The 24,375-nt window shown below is 36.2% G+C and overlaps 1 protein-coding gene across 2 annotated transcripts; it reads right to left on the bottom strand.

Moving 5' to 3' along the window:
• Positions 1–200: 200 nt before the first annotated feature.
• LOC120195468 (serine/threonine-protein kinase EDR1-like) lies at positions 201–24,074 on the bottom strand. Of its 2 annotated transcripts, none has more exons than XM_039197486.1 (15): positions 24,047–24,074; positions 17,547–17,750; positions 16,323–16,511; positions 11,157–11,416; positions 10,209–10,289; positions 9,354–9,449; positions 9,165–9,263; positions 3,151–3,271; positions 2,328–2,628; positions 2,055–2,178; positions 1,942–1,961; positions 1,415–1,571; positions 1,027–1,315; positions 886–958; positions 201–414 (listed from the first exon to the last, which is right to left on the bottom strand). In XM_039197486.1, the coding sequence occupies exons 2-15, from the start codon at positions 17,625–17,627 to the stop codon at positions 332–334; spliced, it is 1,974 nt and encodes a 657-aa protein (XP_039053417.1). In that variant the 5' UTR covers positions 17,628–17,750; positions 24,047–24,074; the 3' UTR covers positions 201–331. The 2 variants fall into 2 exon arrangements, with proteins under 2 accessions (XP_039053417.1, XP_039053416.1); XM_039197485.1 differs by lacking the exon at positions 24,047–24,074 and adding an exon at positions 23,533–23,579.
• Between the last annotated feature and the right edge of the window lie 301 nt (positions 24,075–24,375).

Below are 24,375 nucleotides of genomic sequence, written 5' to 3'. Positions count from 1 at the left end.
AATAATAAATTTATAAAATTTTAAAGAATAACGAATTTATGAAATTGTAGAATTTTTTTAAATAAAAGATAATAAAATATTTAAAATATATTAAAAAAATTAAAAAGTTCATGATTGCTCTGTCTGCATTACATCATGTCTTCCGGAAATTGTATATCGAGAAAACATCTCATCAATTTTTGTGGGGTCAATAAATATTTATGAAAAATATTTTTTCTCACTTATATAAAAATGAAAAAGCCAAGACAAAATCTTGTTATTAAAATGATTGGGGAAATTATAAAGAATTATACAACCTGAAAAGCCGACAATACTTTTAACTCTACCAGAATCAGCAGAGTGAGTACTCGCAATCCAGCAACCGCGTTAGTATTTCCCCACAACTGGGCCGCTCTTCCGGTTCTGCCCAGCAATCTGTACCCCACCAATATCAAATTAAATTATCCATAATGTCAAAATTAACTTCTATCAAAATGATCATTTGACGACCTATATTTTTTTTTAATATTTGATTTCCATCGTTTCATTATAGGACAAAAAAAACCCTAATGTTTAACCAAATAATCGACACTTAATACATTTTTCCAAAGTATTTTGGCCTCAACATTTCATTTAAGAATAAAAAAACCCCCATATCTTGGAGCGATATCCTTGTGTTAACTAATGGTTTTTATCCACAGACTAGAGGACCTTTTTGTCTTGAAATGAAACTTTTGGGGCCAAAATATTCCAAAAACTGAATCGAGACTAAAGTGACTATTTAATCAAACGTTAAGGTCTTTTTGACATTATACCATTAAATTACTCCCCGAATGGGAACCATTAAGTACAAAAAAATCTTAAACGGACATCTTCAAATAGTGTATGAAAACTCTAATTGTGTACCTGAAATTAGCCTGCCTAGGGGACCTTCAGGAATCTCCAACAGTGACCCTTCACTTGCGACAGCATAAACCACCTGAACCAATTTAGAGAAAAGATAAAGAAATGATCAGAGAATCACCAAGTAAACAGCATACTGCATACCCTTTCTGGTGGTACACCTTCCCACGGCCTACTTAAAGTACAAAGCTCCCACATTATGACCCCAAGGCCAAAAATATCACATTTTTCAGTGAAAGGTTCATTGCGCATTAGCTCAGGAGCCATCCATTCTGGTGTTCCTGCAGAGGCGGAATCTTTAATAGGACGGCTGGTCATTATTCGGGACAGTCCAAAATCGCATATCTTCACAGTCCAGTGTTTATTCACAAGGCAATTTGCACTTTTCAGATCACGATGAACTATGTTCATCCGGTGTATACACATCAACCCCCTATATAAAAAAGGGAAATATAAAAGATATGCACTATATTCCTTTTGAAGGCAGAGAAAGATATGTGCACTTTGTAATTGATGCTCAGGCCTAACAAACCTGCAAATATCACGCAACATTTTCAGTCTCCTCCGCCAGCTCAACCTCTTCTTCTGACCACTCAGATGGATTAAGAAGTACAATGATCCGATCTCTGTGTATTCGGTAATCATAGACAACTGTGGTGGCTTGGTGCATGCACCCAGAAACAGGATAACTGCAAAAAGCATAACTCAGTTCACTAAATGATGAAACAAAGCAAACTTGCTAATGTTTCTTATGCAGTTATAGGAAACTTGTATACATGAGATTATAAAGGCACAAGGCCAGTTTTATTTCACCTAGGTTACTTCGTTTACTAAAGGCACAAGGCCATTGTTTATTTCTCTTAGGTTACTTCATTTACGGAAGGCACAAGGCCAGTGTTTTTTCACTTAGGTTTACATCATTTACTAAAGGCGCAATGCCAGTGTTTATTTCACTTAGGTTACTTCATTTACTTGAGTGTTTTATTTCCAGTTGGACTACAAGGTGAGCGATGCCAGACAAACATAAAATGTAAAATTTTAGAAAAGGTAGAAATGTACCATTGGGATGACGAAGACGGCTGGAATTACGACCATGTAGAAAACGAGGATTATTAGAAAGATATTTAAACAGGAGAACACTAATAACCTTGAACACATGGACAAAAGGATACCTAAGAATGGATATTTCATTGCAGAAATCTTCCATGTTTTCTGCAGTAAGATCTTGCTCCAGAAAAACCTTGATTGCAACTTCTGTTCCGTTCCATACACCCCGGAAAACTTCTCCAAAAAACCCTGGACACAAACACAACCTGCTCACTGGGAGTTTTCTAGAGTGATGGAATTTCTATGAATAATTAAGCACAAAATATCAATGCTAAATGAAGCAGGCCCAGATAAGTTTCACAGCATATATACTGTAGAAAGTTCAGAACAGTGGTTACCAATCCCAACACGAGTTCCAACAGTTAATTCAGAGAAATCGATATTCCAGTCAGGAAAAGGTAATAACGGGTTATTGTTGAACGTTAGAGATTGAAGAATTTTATTCCATGTTGCAACCATTTCATCATTTGCTACATAACCAGAAACTCCAATTCTCTCTGAATTCTGAGTCCTGTAGCCATGTGGAGACAATGACAATGATATTGCTTTTTGAGAATCTATTTCTTCCCTGGAAAGGTTGTGCAATGAAGAGCTTCCACCAGCTATTTTATTGTGGCCATCAAGATGGAAATTTGATACCTAAAAGGATAAGAAGGCTTAAATGAACTAATATTTGTATCAGGTAACCACATCCTCTCAAAAGGAAAGCATGTTGCAGTTTTATAAAACTGTATAAAACCGTATTAGTTTTACACGCCTCCATAACTTTTTATATGACTAATATTTTCACAAATCGACCACTAGATTTAGCAATATACTCGCACTTGTCACGCATGAAAATATTATAATCAATCAGATAACTCCATGATATCAGTTCAGAAAACTATGTTTTCTCAATATGTACTTAACCATTGAAACCTTTTACATTGAACACATATTTTATAAACTCATAACTTGAAATGTAAGATCAATCTTAATAAAACATGTATCATATAAATAGATATGGAAATGAGTAAAAACTACTTTAGTTTTACACTGTTTTATCAATATGTACTTGACGGGTTGAAATCTTTTACATTGAACACAGGTATTTCATTAACTCAAAACTTGACATGTAAGATCAAAACAATGATAAAGTAAATTTTTGTAAAAGAAACATACATTCTTATGAAGATCTGGACACTCATTCGTATCAGCTGAAGAATGGGACAAAGGACTATCCTCCCTGCGCTCTTGCAAAAGACGATTTTGTTTCAACGTTTCATTCATAGCTCTTACAGCCCTGAAACAATTCAGGTATCATCCAAGATAAATCACTACTCACTATGTAACAGATTGCATGCCACACTCGGTGGCGGATCCATAAATTAAAAATGGGGTCCAAAATTTTAATACTTTTTTTCTTAACAAAATGGATACGCAAATTTTCTTATTTTTTCTCCTTACCTTAACACATTGAACTAAAATTAATAACTTATACAAAATAATGAGATGCACTCGACCCTCTAGGGGCTTAGTGCATCCGCCCCAAGTCAAACAAAAAATTTCAGAAAATATGCATTAGAATAAACGTTCAACTAACACTAAGGGGCAAACAAATAAATATAGGAATCACTTGGTATACTTGATCAAAATATATTATTAGACTAAAATGGCTACTAAGGTAAACTACAAGACAAGGTCATTTTAAACATTAATGGTTCAGTTCAATATCTAAGATTAACATTGACAAAAGCAAGAAGTCCAACTTCATATGCAGCATCTAAGACATGCTTTTTTGGTTCATTTGCAATAGTACCAGAACAAGGGGTTGTTGGCGAGGATACTGATGATTTTAAAAGAAAAAGGTAAACTAGACCTTTCATTCCATTACACTGGGTAGGGGTGAGTATTGGATTGAGTCGAGTCTAGTAAAAATTTCAAGTTAGTCGAGTCCTATTATCATTCAAAATTTATTTGAAATATTTTTGCATCGAATAGAGTTCATGAAGATATTACCCGTATGGAACCCCAACTAAAACCCATGTCGGTCATCATAGTGACTAAGGCCATAATTAGACCTTAGATTATTTGAACAAATGGATACTTTCTTTTTTTTTCTTCCACGTACTGAGAAAAAAGGAAGAAGGGACAAGGGAGGATTCTTAAATTTTAAGATTTATCATTGAACCATCTCTTGCAATTGTAGATGCACAGCCCAGAGTTAAGGGAATTTGTGCTCCTTCCCCACCAACAAAAGAATTAAATGTCGTACCCAGCCCACAAACTATACGACCTCAAAACTTTATGGTACATATTAGAACAACATTCTAAGAGATGCACATCTGATTATTCAAAGCAAGTATCTTGAGTACATCAATTTATGCACTTCAAATAAAGTTCATTTAAAATTTTCAATATATTGAACCCATCAAGGGCCCTCTGTGGTAAAAGGGAATGTTATTCTCCCTAGAAGTCCTAGGTACAAGCAACTACTACCTTGTAATCATCCCTGACTATTCAAAAAAAAAAAAAATTAATATACTAGCCCATTTAAGGAAGCTATTAATATTAATGGCTTCACCTGTAATCATCACCAAAAGGCAATTATGGTTCTCTAAAGAAACTGTAGGAATTATAGAAATGAGTTGTCAATCCCTTAAGTTAAGAGATTCTGTAATTATTTTCTGTTTTTCAATCCTTTATTTCAAGGGATTACATCTCCTAGGATTAGTTTCCTTTCTTAGAGTTTCCTAGTTTAGAGGCATAATTTGTATATAAATATGTAATATGTTCTACTGAATGTACACAAGAATAAAAATAACAGACTTGTCTGTTTTCTACAGTCTGTTTTCTACACAGTCTGTTTTCTACATGGTATCAGGTTAGAGCGATCAATCCGATTTCCGCTTCTCTTTAAATCAATTCCTATTTAACTCTATTTTTTTTCATGGCTAATCCGGATCCCTCAGCATCCGAAATCACTTCCCAGACTAGCCCTCTCAATTTGATTTTCAGATTTCAAATTTTCAAAGCAACAGAGGAAAAATCGCCTTTGGTGTGAACATTGTAAGAAGCCAGGCCATATGATAGATCAATGTTGGAAGCTGCACGGAAAACCAGCCGATTGGCAGCCCACACGGTCCAAGTTTCAAAAGGAGCCTCATATTACCTCTCAAGATGATTCCTCAAGCAGTTTTGGCAAGAAACAGATAGAGGAACTACAACAGATTTTGAGCAGTATGACAGCCAAGCCTACAAATGTGACTTATACTACTACTGATGGAAATAATCCATATGCTTTCTCGGTACAATGGATAATAGACTCGGGTGCATCAGACCATATGACAGGAAATATTGATCTCTTGGAGGAATATAGTGAAAGCAGCTTACCAGCTTCTATCAAAATAGCAGATGGCTCTCTCACTACAGTCAAAGGGAGTGGTTCTGTTACATTAAACAAAAATCTACTACTTCATAATGTCCTCTATGTTCCTAGACTTGCATGCAATCTGTTGTCAGTCAGCAAATTAATTAAAGATTTTGATTGTAATATTGTGTTTGGTACTGGTGGTTGCATTTTTCAGGCACAGGGCTCGAAGAGGGTGATTGGCAGTGCTAGGCTGGGCAAAGGATTGTACACCCTTGGAGATAAAGCATCTCATAATCATGCCTTATCCAGTGCTCTTAGGAAACCAATTTTATCTTCTGATCTCAATACCAATAAAATTATGTTATAGCACTCTAGATTAGGTCATCCTAATTTTTTGTATCTTTCAATGTTACCGAACTTGTTCATTAATAAAGATCCATCTTTGTTTTCCTGTGAAATTTGTCAAATGGTCAAACACACCAGAAAACCATATATTCCAGCCAAATTTGAACCAACACCACCTTTTTTCATCATCCATAGTGACATTTGGGGCTCTTCTCTTGTCAAAAGTATTTCTGGGTATAAGTAGTTTGTTTTTTTTATAGATGATTACTCTAGGACAACATGAGTTTTCTTAATGAGAGAAAAATATGAGGTTGAGTCTCTCTTTAAAAGTTTTTATCAAAAAGTTGAAACCCAATTTGACACAAAAATCAAAATTCTAAGGAGTGACAATGAGGGTGAGTATTTGAATAAAACCCTTGGGTATTTCTTTAAGGAAAAAGGCATTGTTCACCTTACTTTTTGTGTCAACACACCTCAACAAAACGGGGTAGAAGAAAGGAAAAATAGACATCTCCTAGAGGTTACTAGGTCTCTTATGTTTGCTGCCAATGCTCCCAAGTATCTTTGGGGGGAAGCTCTTCTTACAGCCACTTACCTCATTAATAGAATGCCAAGTAAGACCTTAGATTTCAAAATTCCTACTAAGGTTCTGTTTCAGCTGTATCCCCATTTTAAACATTTAAACTCAAGTCTTTCTCCTCAGGTGTTTGGGTGTACAACCTTTGTTCATATCCACAACAGAGGGAAATTAGATCCTAGGTCCATAAAGTGTGTGTTTTTGGGCTATTCTTCGAGTCAGAAGGGTTACAAGTGTTACTCACCTTCCACAAAAAAGACCTGTCTCCTTTGATGTTACATTTTTTGAAACCAACCTTATTTTTCAAGAACAGAAATTCAAGAGGAGAGTTACAAGGAATTTCAACCTATTCAAACCGATATTTCTTTACAGCCTATTAGTTACAAGGAATTTCAACCTGTTCAAACCGATATTTCTTTACAGCCTATCCTTTCCTTACCTATTACAGTCTCTCCAAAGCTAGCACTGTCCTAGTTCCTAGGGAGGGTGATGGGAATAACCTAAATAACTCTGATGAATTACCTTCCTCCTTATCTCAGCACTCTAGTCCGTGCAAAACACCTTCCACCACTACAAAAAATGCACCTAACAATGACCCTGAAACCATAACTCCCCAACCGAAAAACTCAGTGTTTACTCAAGAAGAACGAAAGATGTTGCTGAAGAAATCAGTCAGCCTAGCATTTGCCAAGAACCAGATTCGGATCCTGTTGCAGCTGAAACAGAAGGTAATGATGGTTACCAAGAGGCTACTACTGTTGATCTTGATGACTTTCCTATTGCTATTAGGAAGGGGGTAAGAAAATGCACTGCTCATCCCATAAATAAGTATGTTGCATATGGGAAATTACAGTCTAATTTCAGGGCCTTCACTGCCAGCATTAACACTGTGAAAATCCCAAGAAATGTGACAGAGGCATTTCAATCTCCTGGGTGGAAAAAAGGCTGTGGAAGAAGAGATAAAAGCGTTGCAAAACAATAAGACTTGGAGTTTGACATATTTGCCAAAAGGGAAGAGAGCTGTTGGATGTAAGTGGATATTCACAGTCAAATATCATTCGGATGGGAGTGTGGAAAGATACAAGGCAAGGCTGGTTGCTAAAGGTTTTTCTCAGTCCTATGGCATCGACTACCAGGAGACTTTTGCACCGGTTGCAAAATTGAATACCATCAGAATATTGTTATCAGTAGCTGTTAACATGAACTGAAAATTGCATTAGCTGGACATAAAGAATGCTTTTCTGAATGAAAACCTTGAAGAAGAGGTATACATGGAGGTCCCCCCCGGATTAGAAGGAAAGGTCACTAAGAAAACTGTGTGCAAGCTCAATAAATCCTTATATGGCTTAAAACAGTCTCCCAGGGCTTGGTTTGATCGATTTGCTAAGGCTATGACACAGAATGGTTTCAAACAAAGCCAAGCGGATCACACATTATTCAGAAAAATTACACCGAGTGGTAAGATAACCCTCCTAATTGTCTATGTAGATGATATGATTATAACTGGCAGTGATATAGAAGAAATAGAAAAGCTAAAGATGAATCTTGCAAAGGAGTTTGAAACCAAGGATTTAGGGAGTACGAGGTATTTCCTGGGTATGGAAGTTGCAAGGTCCGAGGAAGGGCTGGTCATAAACCAACGTAAGTATGTTTTGGATCTTCTTGCAGAAACTGGGATGCTCGACTGCAAACCAGTTGAAACTCCAACGGAGCCAAGCTTGAAATTTTGCAAGGAAAGGACTGGAAATCCAGTAAACAAGGAAACCTACCAAAGGTTAGTTGGGAAGTTAATCTACCTTTCACTGACCAGGCCTGATATTGCATACTCAGTGAGCATTTTCAGCCAACATATGAGTGATCCTCGAGAAGAACATTTGGAAGCTGTTAACAGAATTTTAAGGTTCTTGAAATTTACCCCAGGAGCTGGACTTATATTTAGAAAAAATCCAGACAGAACAGTGAGGTTTATACGGATGCAAGCTGGGGAGGTGAATTAATTGATAGAAGGTCAGTTAGTGGCTAATGTACCTACGTTTGGGGTAATTTGGTGACTTGGATAAGTAAGAAGCAAGTTGTTGTCTCTTGAAGTAGTGCTGAGTCAGAGTTTAGAGCAATGGCTCTCGGAATATGTGAAGGAATGTGGATTAAAAGACTGCTCATAGAACTAGACTTAGATGACAAGAAGAATTTTGAGATTTTTAGTGACAGTCAATCAGCTATGAGTATAGCAAAAAACCCAGTGCAGCATGATATAACGAAACACATTGAGATAGACAAACATTTTATTTACGAGAAGGTTAACAATGGAGTTGGAAAACTGCAGTACATTCCGACGAAGAAACAGCTGGCAGATATTTTCACCAAAGCCCTTTCACGAGTGACTTTTGATGAGATGTCATTCAAACTGGGTACATACAACATATATACACCAGTTTGAGGGGGAGTGTAGGAATTATAGAAATGAGTTGTCAATCCTTTAAGTTAAGAGATTCTGTAATTATTTTCTGTTTTTCAATCCCTTATTTCAAGGGATTACATCTCCTAGGATTAGTTTCCTTTCTTAGAGTTTCCTAGTTTAGAGGTATAATTTGTATATAAATATGTAATATGTTCTACTGAATGTACACAAGAATAAAATAACAGACTTGTCTGTTTTCTACAGTCTGTTTTCTACAGAAACATCTATATGGTGATTTCACTTTTAGTACATTGTAATTAAAAATCTTTTTTCCTACAATTAAGGTCCTAACATGGTTGATATAAACTAAACGAAAAACTGGGAAGGCATCGTGAAAATAGAAGGGAAAAAACCCAGAATGCTAAAAAAATAGTAGGAGAAAGAAAGCTAGAACAGTCAAGCATCGGATGATGTCCTAAACAATAACAAGAAAAATAATCAACCTTACGATATCATCACTGATCTCTGGAGTCATGCTAATGCTTCTTCTTCTCATTCTACGAGCTTCTGATGTTGACGCACCATCTGATCTATAACTAGATCTACAGTTCAAAGATAATAAAATTTGTCAACAATTTATGAATGAAAATTGTAGCTCATATTTACAGAAAAAGAATCCAATCAAAAGGGACCTTGATGCAGCAATATCATTCCCAAAATCTCTATGTGAATTCCTATCACCACTTAGCATGGACCTTGCATGTGCTTGAAATGATGGATGCTCTGGACTGCAAAGGCGATAAAAATTTAAATAGAAAGAATTACTTTTTTTTTTAAAGGTAAGAGCCAGAATTACTAGACAAATAATGTCATACAAGTTACGGCCGTAATGATGCAGGACAACATGTTTAAAGGAAAGACATTATCCTCAAGTTGTGTTATGTACTTTCAGTTCAATTGTCCTTTTTATATAGATTTAGGTTTCTTTATCTACACATGAACAAAATGACATCGGTGGTAAAGGAATTGTTGTTATTTCTTGAGGTCTCGGGTTCGAGCACCAAGATGCCAAGGGTGTGAGCGTTCAATGTCACATGTTGGAGAGTTATCTATGAACAGATATTGCCTTGTACTTACCTCAAATTAATCAAAAAAATGTTACCTTGTCTACATATAGTTATTAGTTTTGCTTACTTTTCAGGTATCAGGGTAAATATGGTCTTTTGCATTGTAATAGGGTTAACCGGCTACCTTATGGATATCAAATTATATTGGTTTCAAACTTTCAATTAGGTTTACAATGATGAATGTTGAGACTTTCTACTATTGATTTTTTTCCTTTTCGTTAATTCTTCTATTCCTCTCCCTACTCCATCCATTTCTCTCAACATACTGCTAGATACCTCCAATTTTCCCTCTACATTACCATTATATCGAGTCATGCAATAAGTCTAGGGACCAACAAGAATATCAAGTCGTAATAATAGGATTTCAGCATTCACTTTTAGCATATACAAATCAAAAACAAAAAAGGGCATTAGGAGAACCTGGAACTGGCAGTCCGCTGTTCAACAATAACCTTTCTTCGGCTACGACGCCAGAAAATATTTGGTTCACTATGTGACAGACTAAAGACACAAAATAAATAAAATAAGAATTTATAATACCAGATATGCTGTGGCATACATAATTTTCAATCAAGCAGGTCTTTATATTGTGTGCTAGGAAGCACAAACACACAAAATAGTATGGCATGACATGGCACGTAAACAACACTGCAAGTTCTTAAAATTAAGACATGGGCTTGGCGTGATAAAAGATGAAGTATATATTTTTATCCAAAAACAGTAATTTGATATTTTCAATTAAACATCGACATGCAAATAGCTTTTCCAAAAAAATGTTTTTAATTTTTATTTTGAATTTAAAACTTGAAACTTAAAAAACTCATTAGATTTGCTCGTTGTAGTTCCAAATATGGGGAAATGGAAAAAGAAAAATATCACATATCCGGGCATATCTAGCCGTACGAATAAGTTCAATTGTGTCCTGCTCATCTTTCCTTCATTTCCAACTTTATATTGAATTATTATTATATTGATGTGACCAGACATGTCTCATAATATTCTATCCTGTTGGAATCTAATCTCTGTTGGACACGTGTCTGACAATTGTAGACTCACTTGACAAAAATGTGTGCTTCATATAGCTCGAGAGATGTCAAATAGCTATTAATTTAACTTCCCATCGGTAGATGTGGAAGTTTGTAGCATCAAATTCGCAATGAAGCACCAGTTGCATTGGAAGACATCAAATTTTGAATGGAGCACAAAGGTCTCATTTTTCAGCACTGCAACAACCCAAACTAGAATAATAGCATTCTACTTATCTTAAACTTTCATCTTTCTAAATATCTCACAAACACTTCTGACCAAATACATTAAGTCAAAGAAGCTCGAAAGGATATTGGAATGTGTCAAATGCCATCTACTGACCTGTCATGCTCAACTTTCTGAGGAAGCCCATAGACAGGGCTATTTGGCTTCAATGGTGAATCACAGGATTCATTTTCAGTAGAATCACTCTCCCCTGCAGCTGAAAAATGGGTCATAAAAATAGCCTTTGTTGACCGTGATATCAACTGACCCGGAAACCGCATAAGATCAACCAATAGCTCCACAGAATTTAACATCACTATCACAGACATATGTTTATATGAATCTGGACACTCAAAAGTCCCATCATTTGGCAAACCCTGAAAGAATGATAGGAAATTGGCACAACCTTTCAGTCAAAGATTTGTCAATTGACAATAGAAAATGCCTTGGAAAATCTTCTATTTTATTCAAATTCATTTCTGAACGAACTTAGAAAGAAGGTTGTTATTTTTTACTAAATAGTTTACAGCCTTTATAGAGTAGTCTAAGTATAAATAAGGAAACAATCCCTAAAAATCAGTAACTCCCAAAGAATTAGAGACTAAGATTAGATCCTACTGTACAAGGGAACTCCTAGGAATAAGGTAAGTAATTTATCCTTAATTTTAGGAATTCCAAAATTCCCCCTCAAGCTGGAGTTTAGATACTTATCAAACCCAGCTTGCCAATAATTTCTTCAAACATGTTTATGCTCAAGCTTTTGGTCAACGAGTCTGCAACTTGCTGTCTCGTAGGTAGGTAGGTAACACAAACCTCTCCCGAATTAATTTTTTCTTTGATGAAGTGGCGATCAATTACCACATGTTTGGTGCGATCGTGGTGAACAGGATTATGTGCTATGCTAACAGCTGCCTGGTGGTCACAATGAATTTTTATAGGTCTGGTATAGGACACTTTTAGTTCTCCCAGTAGTCGTATCCAGATTCCTTCGCATATAACATGGGATAGTGCTCGATACTCTGCCTCTGCACTACGGCGTGCTACAATGGACTATTTTTTACTTCTCCATGTTACGAGATTACCCCAAACGTAGCTACAGTAACCACTTGTAGAACATCTGTCGTTAACAGCACTTGCCCAGTCTGCATTAGTGTATACTTCTACACTTCGGTTGGCAGTTTTCTTGAAGTGCAAGCCTTTACCCGGAGTCCCTTTGAGATACCTTAATATCCTGTACGAAGCTTCCAGATGTTTCTCCCTTGGAGCATGCATGTACTGGCTGATAACACTCACACCGGAAGCTATGTCTGGACGAGTGTGAGATAGGTAGATAAGTCTCCCTACTAGTCGTTGATATTTCCCCTTGTCGATTTCTTCTCCATCCTGATCAGTTCCCAATTTAAGATTGAATTTCATAGGAGTTTCGGCTGGTTTGCAACCCAACAAACCAACTTCATAATAACATACTTTCTTTGCGAAATGGAAATACCTGCCTTAGACCTTGCTACCTACATTCCAAGAAAGTATCTAAGATTGTCCAAGCCCTTAAGTTCGAATTCAGCACTAAGAAACTCTTTTAGCCTTTCAATTTTGCTTGAATCATCCCCTGTTAACATTATATCATCCACATAGACAATGAGAATGCAACATTTTTCACTTTTCAAGTGTTTGTAAAACACGGTGTGGTCAGCCTGTCCTTGAATATAGCTTTTACTAGTCATAGCTTTGGCAAATCGGTTGAACCACGCCCTTGGAGATTGCTTTAGTCTATATAAAGACTTCTTTAACTTACACACTTGGTCCTTGCTCTCTTCAAACCCAGGTGGGAAGTCCATATACACTTCTTCATTTAATTCTCCAGTGAGGAAAGCGATTTTTTACATCCAATTGGGTCAAGGGCCAATCCAAGTTGGCAGCAAGGGATAGGAGAAATCGAATGGTGTTTAGCTTGGCAACTGGTGCAAACGTCTCATCATAGTCAAGGCCATAGGATTGAGTACAACCCTTAGCCACAAGCCAAGCCTTGTATCGGTCAATATTGCCATCGGGTTTAAATTTTGTAGTGAAGATTCACTTGCATCCTATGGTCTTCTTCCCACTTGGTAAATCCGAGACTTTCCACGTTTCATTGTATTTGAGAGCCTTTATGTCTTCTATCACAACTTGCTTCCACTCAGTTGATTTAAAAGTTTCTTCTATGTTTTTCGGAACTTCTAAAGTATCAACATTAGACACAAAGGCTTTATAAGACTTGGATAAGTTTCCATAGGACACAAACCAAGAAATAGGGTGTTGAGTGCAACTCCTTGTTCCCTTTTGAACTGCAATTGAAAGATAAATGGATGGTGATGGAGGTGCGACTTCTGTTTCAGAACAGTCCTTGGTTAAGGATGAAATTGGCACTGCTATTTCAGTTTCAAGAGAATAAAGTCGTCGAGAATATACCCGAAGTTCTGGGGCCTGTTCTTGTTGCCTTCCTGGATCAGGTTGTTCTTTGGTGGTGTGATTGATTATGCTAATTTCTTGCTGATGCACAGGAGAAACAATCCCTAAATCTAGAATTACAATGGTTGTTGGGTTGTTAGGTTTGTTTGTGAAAGTAGATGTAGGATCATGTGGTATAATGAGAAGGGTATTAAGGGTCTCGTTTTCATTGAGAGTCTCCCTTAAAGATAAGATGCTGCAAAGTATGGTTCATTATCAAAAAAGGTGACATCCCGAGATACAAACATTCAGTGTAAGGCTGGTGAATAACACTTATAGCCCTTTTGTGTAGAGGAATAGCCAATGAAGACACATGTGTGGGCTCGAGGATCAAGTTTGGATTGATTGAGTTTGATGATTGTGGAAAAAAGTTTTGCAACCGAATATTTTTGTTGGTAGGTTGGGAACACGAAATAAGGGAAAGGCCTTTTGAAGTGTATGTAGAGGTGTTTGAAAATTTAATACCATTGATGGTAGACGGTTTATGAGGTAGCAAGTAGTGAGGACAGCCTCTCCCCACAAGTATTTTGGGACAACCCTGGTGAACATTAGCGCTCAAGCCACAGCAAGGAGATGTCGGTTTTTTCTTTCGGATATCCCGTTTGGCTGAGGTGTGCAGGGCAAGAACTTTGATGTATGATGCCTTGGTCAGAAAGGTGTTTCAGATTTTGTATGGTAGAATTAAATTGGGTTCGAACCATTGAGTGAAAGTTTTGGAAGATTTTGGGTGTTTCAGATTTTTCTTTGAGGGTATTAACGAGAAAGGTTGAGATTGGACATAAGGCTTTAATGGCTATGGTACACGGGTGTGTTTGGATAATTGGCAAATTTCACATTTCAAGGAGCTCACACTTTTATTGTGAAATAACAATGGAAGATGTTTCTTCAAATACAAGAAGTTTGGATATCCTAGTCTACAGCGCCATAACATAATTATGTCCTCTTTGGAAGTAGATAGAGCCAATCCTTCTTGTGTACTGTCTTTATTCCAAACATAGAGTCCATCATCAACTTTAGCAGTGCCAATCATCCTCCCCGATTTTTGTTCCTATACCACAACCAATTGCAGAAAATTCAGCAACAACATTTCATCCTTGGTAAGTTTACTGATTGAAAGTAAAATACAAGACAATTTTGGGACATGTAAGACTTTATCAAGGGAGAAATTTTTTGCTAATTTTACTTTTCCAATTCCAGCCACCAGTGAGTAGGATCCATCAGCTATGAGGATTTAAGATTGGTCATGACAAGGTGTCTAAGTGTGAAACAAAGTGGGGTTACCTATCATGTGATCGGAAGCACCCGAATCGAGTATCCAAGAGGATTTGTTAGGTTCAAAGGCAATGTCGAGGGCAGTACCTTGGGTGGCTAGAGAACCACTAGCCGTAGAAGTACCAAGCAACTTATGGAGTGTCTCAAGTTGGGTTTTGGTTAGGCGAACGTCGAAAACATCACCTGCAGCAGTGGAGGTATTAGTGTACAACATTGCAGTCTTATTCTCCTTCTGGTTTCTTCCAAGATAGCCATGGAGTTTGAAGTACTTTTCCCTTGTATGACCAGTACGATTGTAGTGGTTGCACCATGGTATGTTTGATCCAGAATCATTTCCAGCACGGAATTTGTGGTTGACTTCTAGAGATAAGGGCAAAATTTCCAGGAGGACGGTAACCAATTGATGTCAAAGGTTTAAGTTCTTTTGGGTCTCCCATTATGACAAGTCATCGTTTTTCTTCTCTTCTAAATTCTGTAAATGCTTCCCCGAATGTTGGTAGAGTGGTTCTCCCAAAATTCATCCACAGACCTCATCTAACTCACGATTCAGTCCTGCTAGGAACTCATAAAGGTGTTCTTTGTTGAGATGAGTCATAAACTTGGTGTGTTTCACGCCTTCAACCCAGTCTGCCTCGTAGTACATATCCGGCTCTTGCCATAAAATTTTCAGACTGTTGTAGTAGTGAGTTATTTCGAGTGCTCCTTGTCGGATATCCTTTAACTTTAGCTTGATCTCGAATACTTGGGAGGCGTTTCCCATATCCGAGTAGTTTTCTTTGATTGCATCCCACATGTCATTTGCAGTTTTGAAGAAGAGATAGGTGCGACTTATATGGCCTTCCATTGAGTTAATTAGTCAAGCCATTACAATAGAGTTGTTGAGTTCCCATGTCGCGTAAGTTGGATCTGTTGGGGCTGATCGAAAAATTTCTCCATTGATGTAACCTAATTTGCAATGACCACAAATTACCATAATGACTGATTGGGACCGTTGCAGGAAATTTTTTTCCATCTAGACGATGATTGGTGATTATAAGGGAGGAATTAAGGTCACCTTGAGAGGTTCCTTGGTTAAAGTCTGAGTCATTCGTGAGGTCTCAGTTTGGAATAGACTTTCTTTGTCACCCATGGAAAATGGAATCAACCGGAGCGGTAGGAAAGATTAACATGAGGGACAAGAAGTTAAAGACAAAAGGAGCAGGATCAAATGATTCCTATAGCTATGATACAATGAACAAACTTAGAAAGAAGGTTTTTATTTTTTACTAAGTAGTTTACAACATTTATAGAGTAGTCTAAGTATAAATAAGGAAACAATCCCTAAAAATCAGTAAATCCCTAAGAAATTAGAGACTAAGATTAGATCCTACTGTACAAGGGAACTCCTAGGAATAAGGTAAGTAATTTTAAGAATTCCAACATTTCACATCGTCTGAAACATGAAACTGATATATGATTTATATGAAGGAAGAAATAAATCTTTTAATCTAACCTAACAATTGAAGAGGGAGGGAAAAAGGAGCTTACCATGATGAGCTTACTTTCAAGTCGTACAGTATCTGCTAAAATTTTAAACAAAATGGCTCGTGGGCGACATAAACCATGCTTTATTTGCCCCAATAGCAAGACACTTTGATTTTCAAACATGTGGGAAGTTTCCTCAAGCGCAGCGTTTGCTGGACTTTCAGTAGTTGTACGTTTATAAAAATCAGAAACCTAGGCATATAGCGGGAGGTACAAAAGAAAACAAACCATTATAAACAACCAAAGAACTGAAAAGATGAAATAATTACAAAAGAATTCAATTAGGAATACACTATGACTATGGTTCTCTAACTCTTTATTTTTTCCAGCCTACACATGTTCAATATCCATGTTCGACAAATATTCGGATATGGGCACATGTATGATTCCCCAACTACATGGAAAAACTCAGCAAAAAAAAAAGCATATTTGTGTCATATACATGCATATACCTAGCATTCACCTCCAAGTTTGAGTAGCATACGAACGCCTCCAAGTTTGAGTAACATATAGGATATGAGTAAAAAAGACGAATTGACAAAGACCAAGACATAATTGGCCCATCCAATTGTTCAAGGGCTAAACTATCATCATTTTCTAGAAGTTTATCCTATTTATATCTCATACTTCATGCAGAGAACTAAAATTAAACTATATGCAGACTTACAAAGTAACTTTATCAACCTATGGAATAACTTAATTTTAAATTTAGAATTTTGCTCCAAATATGCAATGCCCCTTGGCCAAGCACAGACATAAACAGCAGGCATTTTGTTAGTTAACGTCTTCTCTAAAACATTCTCTTATAATAAATACAGCTTAACATTTAGCAAATATTGGTAGCAAACTGCCTGCATTGCATGGGAAATAAGCACTTCATTTTGTTTACCAATATAACTAGAAGGAGCTGAAACATGTTAAAAGTGATACATTAGGAAATTTTTTCACATAATATGGCAAATAGCATGCATCTAAAAAGCCCTCAATATAAAGCCCATTCATGAAAGACTGACATAATGTTCTTGCATAAATAAGATTTCAAAAAAAATAAAAATAAAAAAAATAAAGCACATCTAGTAACAATACAACATTAAATAAATGCATCTAGCCATACATTGCTATTGGCAAGGTAACAAAACAATCAGAAATACAGTCAATGAGAACACTGGGCAACAAGGACAGAGGAAGATGGACCAAAGAAAAAAAGAAATATTAAAATATTCTCACCAGTTCAGCAATCTTTTTAATCATTGCAGCTGGGTTCGAATTCAATCCTTTAACCAGTGCCACAATCAACTGCTTCAACATAGATAGCTTTTTATCTTTCTCAAAATCCACAAGAATAATATCAGTTCTATAACCTTCTCCACCCAATGCCTGAAGCTCTTCCAATGTAGGAATAGTGTCAAAATGCTCCTTAAGCCTTTTATCCTATGAGTAATAACACTTGAACTTTAAAGAAGAATCATATGAAACAAGACTAAATGAACATCGAAGAACAAAAATCATGCATGTGCTATTGTCGATTCACCAGCACATATATGAACTGTATATGATCCAAATAACAGGAATATAAATGCACGAAATTACATTATGATTCTATATTTCAAGGAATCTACAAAATCCTTTCTAGAGAATGCTAGCCAGATCAGTTTGTAGGGATAAAAAGTATTTCCTGAACTGATGGTATAAAGAAAATATTTCATAATGGAACAATAAAGGACAAGGAGGTTCTCTTTTTCCTTCAATAACAAGACTTTATCAGTAAACCATTATTGAACTTTAATTACAGACGGTCATTACATGTTATCACCACCAACTCTTTCAACTGCAATTAACATATGCCATTACTTTTCTCTCAGCAGAGTACAGTTGCAACTTAATAACCATCAAATCTCCAATTGCAATGCTCTCCCCACATTCCTTCATGGATCTCCAAAGGAAATAAGAAATAATTTTCTTCTTTGAAATCCCATCACATTTCTCAAAATAGAAGCAGAGTCAAGAGATCAAATCCTAAAGCATATTTCCGTGTACAGGCGAGCGGATTTTTCTTTTAGTAAACAATCACCAAACAGAGCAATGGCACCAATCATAATAGAATCACATAGATGGTAGACCAGATAGTAGTACTTAACATACAATTTTGGGTTTGATCAAATTATCATTAAGGTCTCCGATTGTCATACTGATATATGTAGTTAGAGAAAGCATTCAGTGGGAAGCTACATAACCATATGAAGAATTATAGATCTACATTTGGATGTGTTTAAAATTATATTAACCATTACCCTAAAAAAAATAATAACCATTCAATTGGTTGAAAGATGCATTGTACATGGTATAAATCTATTCTGATGATGAAAATGCACTCTTTCATTCCTTTAGAAAAAATTAAATCTATTATCATCACACACAAAATCAAGATTTTGATTCTTACATATGCTCTTCAAATGCTTACAGCCTCACTGTAACTCCATATTCGAGTATATTCAATGCTGGGCATACAAGAACCTAAGAAATATCTTTGTCTTCAATACATCTTAAAGTGTATGATGTTTCATGTTTGATTTTTTTTATTAGGATGATGGAGTGCTCCAGTATCAATAATGGAATCAAAACAGACAGAACAATCTTATTTTGCTCTAGAAAAAAAATGGTAATCCAATCAGGTCCATCTTGTGAACAACTTCCCATGATATCTCTTCCCCATAAATAAAATTTAATTCCTTATAGATGAAAAACACTAGAGATCAAAGCTATCATAATAATTTTGAAAGAGCTGTTATACTTTTTTTCCTTATCTGAAATTCTTTAGGGATTAATTATCAGATGTTGATGACTCTTAAGGACGCATGAAAAAAGTAAACCTAGGAGATTTCAAATTTCAAAATTCCAGGGGCAGAGGGAGAGAGAGAATATGAGTGATGTTTAACAGCCTTCTTTATCGTCGTTTGTCGCTTGCCATCCGCCGTCCGCCGTACTCCGACCACCGTCCGCCGCCGCACATCGACCTCCTTTTGACGCCTTTTTTCTTAAGGATCATCGTCTATCCATAGAGTTTCCTTTTTCCTGGTTTATTTTAATTGATTCCCCTTCAATCGGGGCAAATCTAAACGCCTTTCTTCGTCGATTTTTCCATCAACATTCTTCAAAGTTCGTTCCAGCTGTGCATGCCGGAAGCTCGTGACAAAAACCCAAGTATTAAACTGTGAACACCCACTGCCGTTCACCGGAATTTTACTGTTTAAAAATTCCATCACTGTTCAAAATTCCATCACTGTTCAAGAGCTCTATTTTCAGAATGTTGCTGCTGGTTCTGGGTTTTCACGCACGTTGTCATAAACCTTTTCATCTCTGGTTTTTTTGGTTCAAAATTAAATAGTTCGGAAGCCTCTGCATTAAAAATGACGTTCAAGAATCGCGATGAAGCAACAGAGAAACGGGCTGAAACCTCAGCTCGCCAGACTAAGAATAGTCGTCAGTCCGAGATAGAGGAAAAGGAGAACGTAAATCCTTTGAAAAAACCAGACATTAAGACGAAACGGGTGGATTTTATACTGTCGAAGGTGACTGAAGTGGAGCATCAAAATCAGAGAGATGGGCAGCAGACAAAGACTGTGCATAAATCAGAGGAGGCGAGGAAGAAGCTGAGTAGTACAGTGGCAGCGGAAGAATATGAGAGGATGGTGTTGGTGACAAACAAGAATAGGGATGATTCGTTGGTTGAAGCAAGGAGTGTGGAAGGGGCCATTGTGCAGATTTCTGAGGCGGAAATCCTTCCTCGGGATTCTCACGTTTTTAACTACTGGAGGAAGAAAGATTATCCAAGAATCAACAATGGGTTTAGAACTGGCTGCTTTACGTTATACATTGATAATTTACCAGAGAATATCCATTGGAAGCGGTTTGGATCGTTATTTTGCCCATACGGTCAGGTTAAGCCCGGAGAGCGATCTCAAAGATGAATGGCGCTCGCATTGATAGTAGTAAAATTGGAGTCTCTTTTTCTAAATACAACACAAGACATTCTTTTTGGAGAAAGTCTTCGCCAGTTGTCCACCTAAAGCCCCAGAGAGAAAATGTTACAAGAAATAATCTCTATACAATAAATGGTGTTGTTGACGAAGCTAAACTTCAAGTTTTGGATAACTGCCTAATGGGGTGGTGCAAGAACTATACCAAAATCGGTGATCTTGCTAGCCAAATGCAAGACAAAGGACTTAACGGTTTCTCGTTAATGAGAGATGCTGGGAATGTAGTTCTCATGATATTCGAGGATTCTGATACGTTGAGAAGGGTTAAGAATGAACAATCAGAGACTCTTGCAAGGTGGTTATCTAGAGTTGAAGTTTGGTCGGAGAGTCTAGTGGTAGAATGTCGTCGAGTATGGGTAGTTTGCGAAGGGATTCCTTTTCACGCGTGGAATTGGGGTACTTTCAAGAACATTGCGGCTAAGTGGGGCAAATTAGTATCAATTGATGAAAGCTCTCAGTTTCCTACTTTTGATCGTGCAAAACTTCAAATCCTCACATAGACTAAAGTGAGGATTGATGAGACATTGAATTTGAAGGTCGGTTCTAATTCTTTTGAAATCATGGTGCATAAAGTTGAGCCTTCTTTCAAACCAAACTCTTGGATCCCTGAGGAAGTCGATGATCTCCAGATTGAATTGTTTTTCGGGGCAAGTTGGAGAATTCTCTGTCAGGATCGTCAGTGTCATCCCCAGGTTTAAATTGCCCCGTCAAAGATGTTGCAATTGAAGGTCCCCACTTAGAAAAGGTTTCACTCATAAAGAGTGTCAAAAGCGATGATAAACCGAGTAACAAATTGGGGTTGCACACAATGGAGGCTGTGAATCATTCCAAATTAAATATCGTGGAGCATCTAGCTAATAAATCAGTTGATCATTCTGATGGTGTTAGCCTCAGGGCCTCAGAAGATGCTCTTATGATGGGTCTCATTACCTCTCATGGTTCATCTACTGACACATTTCAATTAAAGGAAGATACCCCAGTGGTGCCCCCTATCCCTGCGAAATTAAGAACTAATCGTGTGGCGAAGAAATGCAAGACAAAGAAAAGAGTTCTGAATTAAGTGGAAAGGAAACATTGATTGAAGGGAAGGAAGTGTGGTTTTGGTTCATTAAAGATAATTTATCGAGCTGATTTTTTTGGTGATTTTGATACAGTTGGTATTTTTGTGGAGTTCCCTTCAGAGGCGGATGTTTTTGGTTTAATGATTTTAGGTGTTGTTTTTATGTATGTTATGTCATTAAATGTTGGGTTGTTTTCCTATTGATGGAGGTTTATCTTAGGTATAGGGTGATTGCCTCTTGATTTTTGTGGTCAAGAAGGTGAGAGCTTTAGGTGATTATGTTTTTTGTAATGGTGTTTATCCTCAATTGAGGGTATTTCGTGTTTTCATATGTAATGAGGCGTTTTATTCAATGAAATATGAGGTACTCTTTTCTTCCTTCCTATGTTCGTTAACATACTTCTTAGTATGTGGACGAATACGAAGGGGGTTTTTAATGAGACCTCCAACTTCTATCAAAAAAAAGATGTTGATGACTCTTCACTAACTTTACAGCAAATATCACATCATTCCCCCTTACCCAAAGTGCACCTCAACATAAAAACCACCTACAAAAGGAAGTGGGGAAACTTAAAACAAAAGCCTTATGCATTAATGAATGAATTTTAAGCACTTCCATTGAAAGTCAAAACCTTACTCAATTCAACCTCTCTTTTACATCTCCCTTCATCCAAAATATTTATATAATTTCTATATCATTTTAGCACATCATATTCCTACTCTAAAACATCAGCAAACAACATCACAAAATTAACTTGTGATGACTACACAAACAAGAGTTCAATACCTTAGTAAATTTATCTATCGAGATAATCATTGAACATTCCCACAAAAAAAGTTGCAAATTGTAATAACCTAAAGAATCTATCAATAGCAAAACTCAGTTAATTTCTGACTATATCACTGTCTCATCATCATATGCTTGACAAAATTCGTCAAGTCCAACAATAGATATCCTAAATAAGCCCGTAAATATCAAGTCACTCAATTAAAAAACATGACAGATTTTTCTTAAGGTAAATGGCAAAAAACAATCACCAAACTTTGATTTACACTTGTAATATATTCCACAACTCTGAACAATTTCAAATAAGTTTGTAACTTTAAAAACTAGTTTTTTTATCATGGCAATTTTGTTCTTGTTAGAACAATTCTAAATTAGGAGCTACATCCCTGAAAAGGGGAATTTAATAAATCACTACATAAGCATATTATTAGTAACCAAACATCATCTAAAGTCTTATAATTTTAACTATTATCCAGGTTACATGTCACTATGCAACCTTTAACCATTTTGTTATCAAGGTAATAAGAAATAAAAATCATTTGATATATAAATAGATGAATCCAACAGTTGTAGATCCGAAATCAACTAGAGTAATCAAATTAAAGAAATAATATATTATTAGCTTATTTGGATCCCAATTTAATAGTAATATTATCTTTATATTATGAAAATAAAGCTTGAAAAAAATGTTACTGAGAATGTTGAAAAAACTAGAAAATTGAAATGCGACAAAATCACCAACTTATTTGATACATAAATACATGCTGCCTGAATGTAAATGCACAGATAAAATACACAAGTAAATCCCCAAATTTACCTTATTGCATTACCCAAACAAATAAAAGGAACTATAGGGTTACTTAAGAACCTGTAAAAAATGAGAAGGGAAATTAAAAACAACTATGCATGACGTATGCTAATACCTTAAAACATCAGAAAGTCAATGCCTACTTCAGTTAACAATCTTCAAATCAACAAACAAAGACACTGTCAACTCGAATTTAAGAGCCGATCTAGCATTCTCTAACTCAGCTTACTTTTAGGGAATCCACTGGGAAAACAAACTGTAGAGAAAGTATATTGGCACTCTAAAGCTGTAAGCATTAATTTGATATTCCAACAGTTTTTCCCAGAAAAAGCACCAAATCTTATAGAATCCTCAATCTGTATCTTGGAAGTAATTCAGGTATATAGCATCGAATGAACGACAATAGAGTGAACAAGTTTATCAGATGTTCATAACCAGATATAGTTGATAGCTCATAATACCAACTTATCCCCACTTTATCTTCAACATTATGATATAAAAAACACCTAAAGATCACTCACATTTATCATCTTATAAAACAAAATAATCATCATTCATCACCTTATCAATGAGATCTATAATTTGATCCCATATCACAGTCTTAACATAGTGAGTATTCTAGGCAGTTTTACACCACAAAACCATTAGATTATTAGTACATATGTCAACTGCAGCTGGCTTGCAGAATGAAAACTACTTTTCTCGGATAAACTAAAGAGGTAGGAATAACTCAAATGAATGGTTTAAAATAGAAATCTTTAACAATGAAGAAAATATGAAAAATGCAGATGAACTTTTGAGGGTGGAAAGCAATAGAAAGCACTTCCAATTTCCAAACTAACAATTAGGTTAAAGTGAAAATAACTAGAAAAAAAGACTAAGTATTGAAAATCATTATAGATCAAAAGAAAATAAAGATGGGGGAGAAAAGCAAGAAGTCATTATCATATGAAACTCAATTTCAACCAAAGAACACAAATAGTTAAGCAGCTATTACAGTACAATTAATCACAAATAAGATTACTAAATTCTCACCGGAATGAAAGAATAGAAGCGTTAGGAACGCTGTCTGAGATGACAATCCATCTTGCTCAAAAGTTCTAGGCGATTCCCTGTTACTAAAACCCTCTTCCTGATAACCTAAAGAAACAGAACCAAATTTTTCAATGAAATCTGAAGACCACCATGTTGCATTAGAAGGCCCTTGCTCCACTGGACCACCAGCATCGTATCGTGTCTCTTCCATTTCCTTAAGTATTTGAAATGCAAAAGCATATTCGCCCTTACTTCTCAACCCATAAAAAATATTTTCAATCTAGGAATAGTTTGCAGGCAACAAGTCATTTGATGACAAGCTTCTTTTG

Source organism: Hibiscus syriacus, unplaced genomic scaffold (assembly GCF_006381635.1).
Source record: "Hibiscus syriacus cultivar Baekdansim isolate YM2019G1 unplaced genomic scaffold, ASM638163v2 tig00117016_pilon, whole genome shotgun sequence".
NCBI classification, from domain to species: Eukaryota; Viridiplantae; Streptophyta; class Magnoliopsida; order Malvales; family Malvaceae; genus Hibiscus; species Hibiscus syriacus.
Note: the sequence above shows the minus strand (reverse complement) of the source record. Positions and strands in the feature narration are given on the sequence as shown.

Coding starts and splice junctions, on each gene's coding strand:
- LOC120195468 (XM_039197485.1), bottom strand. CDS start 23,565: ATGATGATTATTTTGTTTTATAAGATGATAAAT. Junction 16,512..17,546: donor TTAAAAAGATTGCTGAACTG/GTGAGAATATTT, acceptor CTATATGCCTAG/GTTTCTGATTTTTATAAACG. Junction 10,290..11,156: donor CAGAAAGTTGAGCATGACAG/GTCAGTAGATGG, acceptor TTGTGTCTTTAG/TCTGTCACATAGTGAACCAA.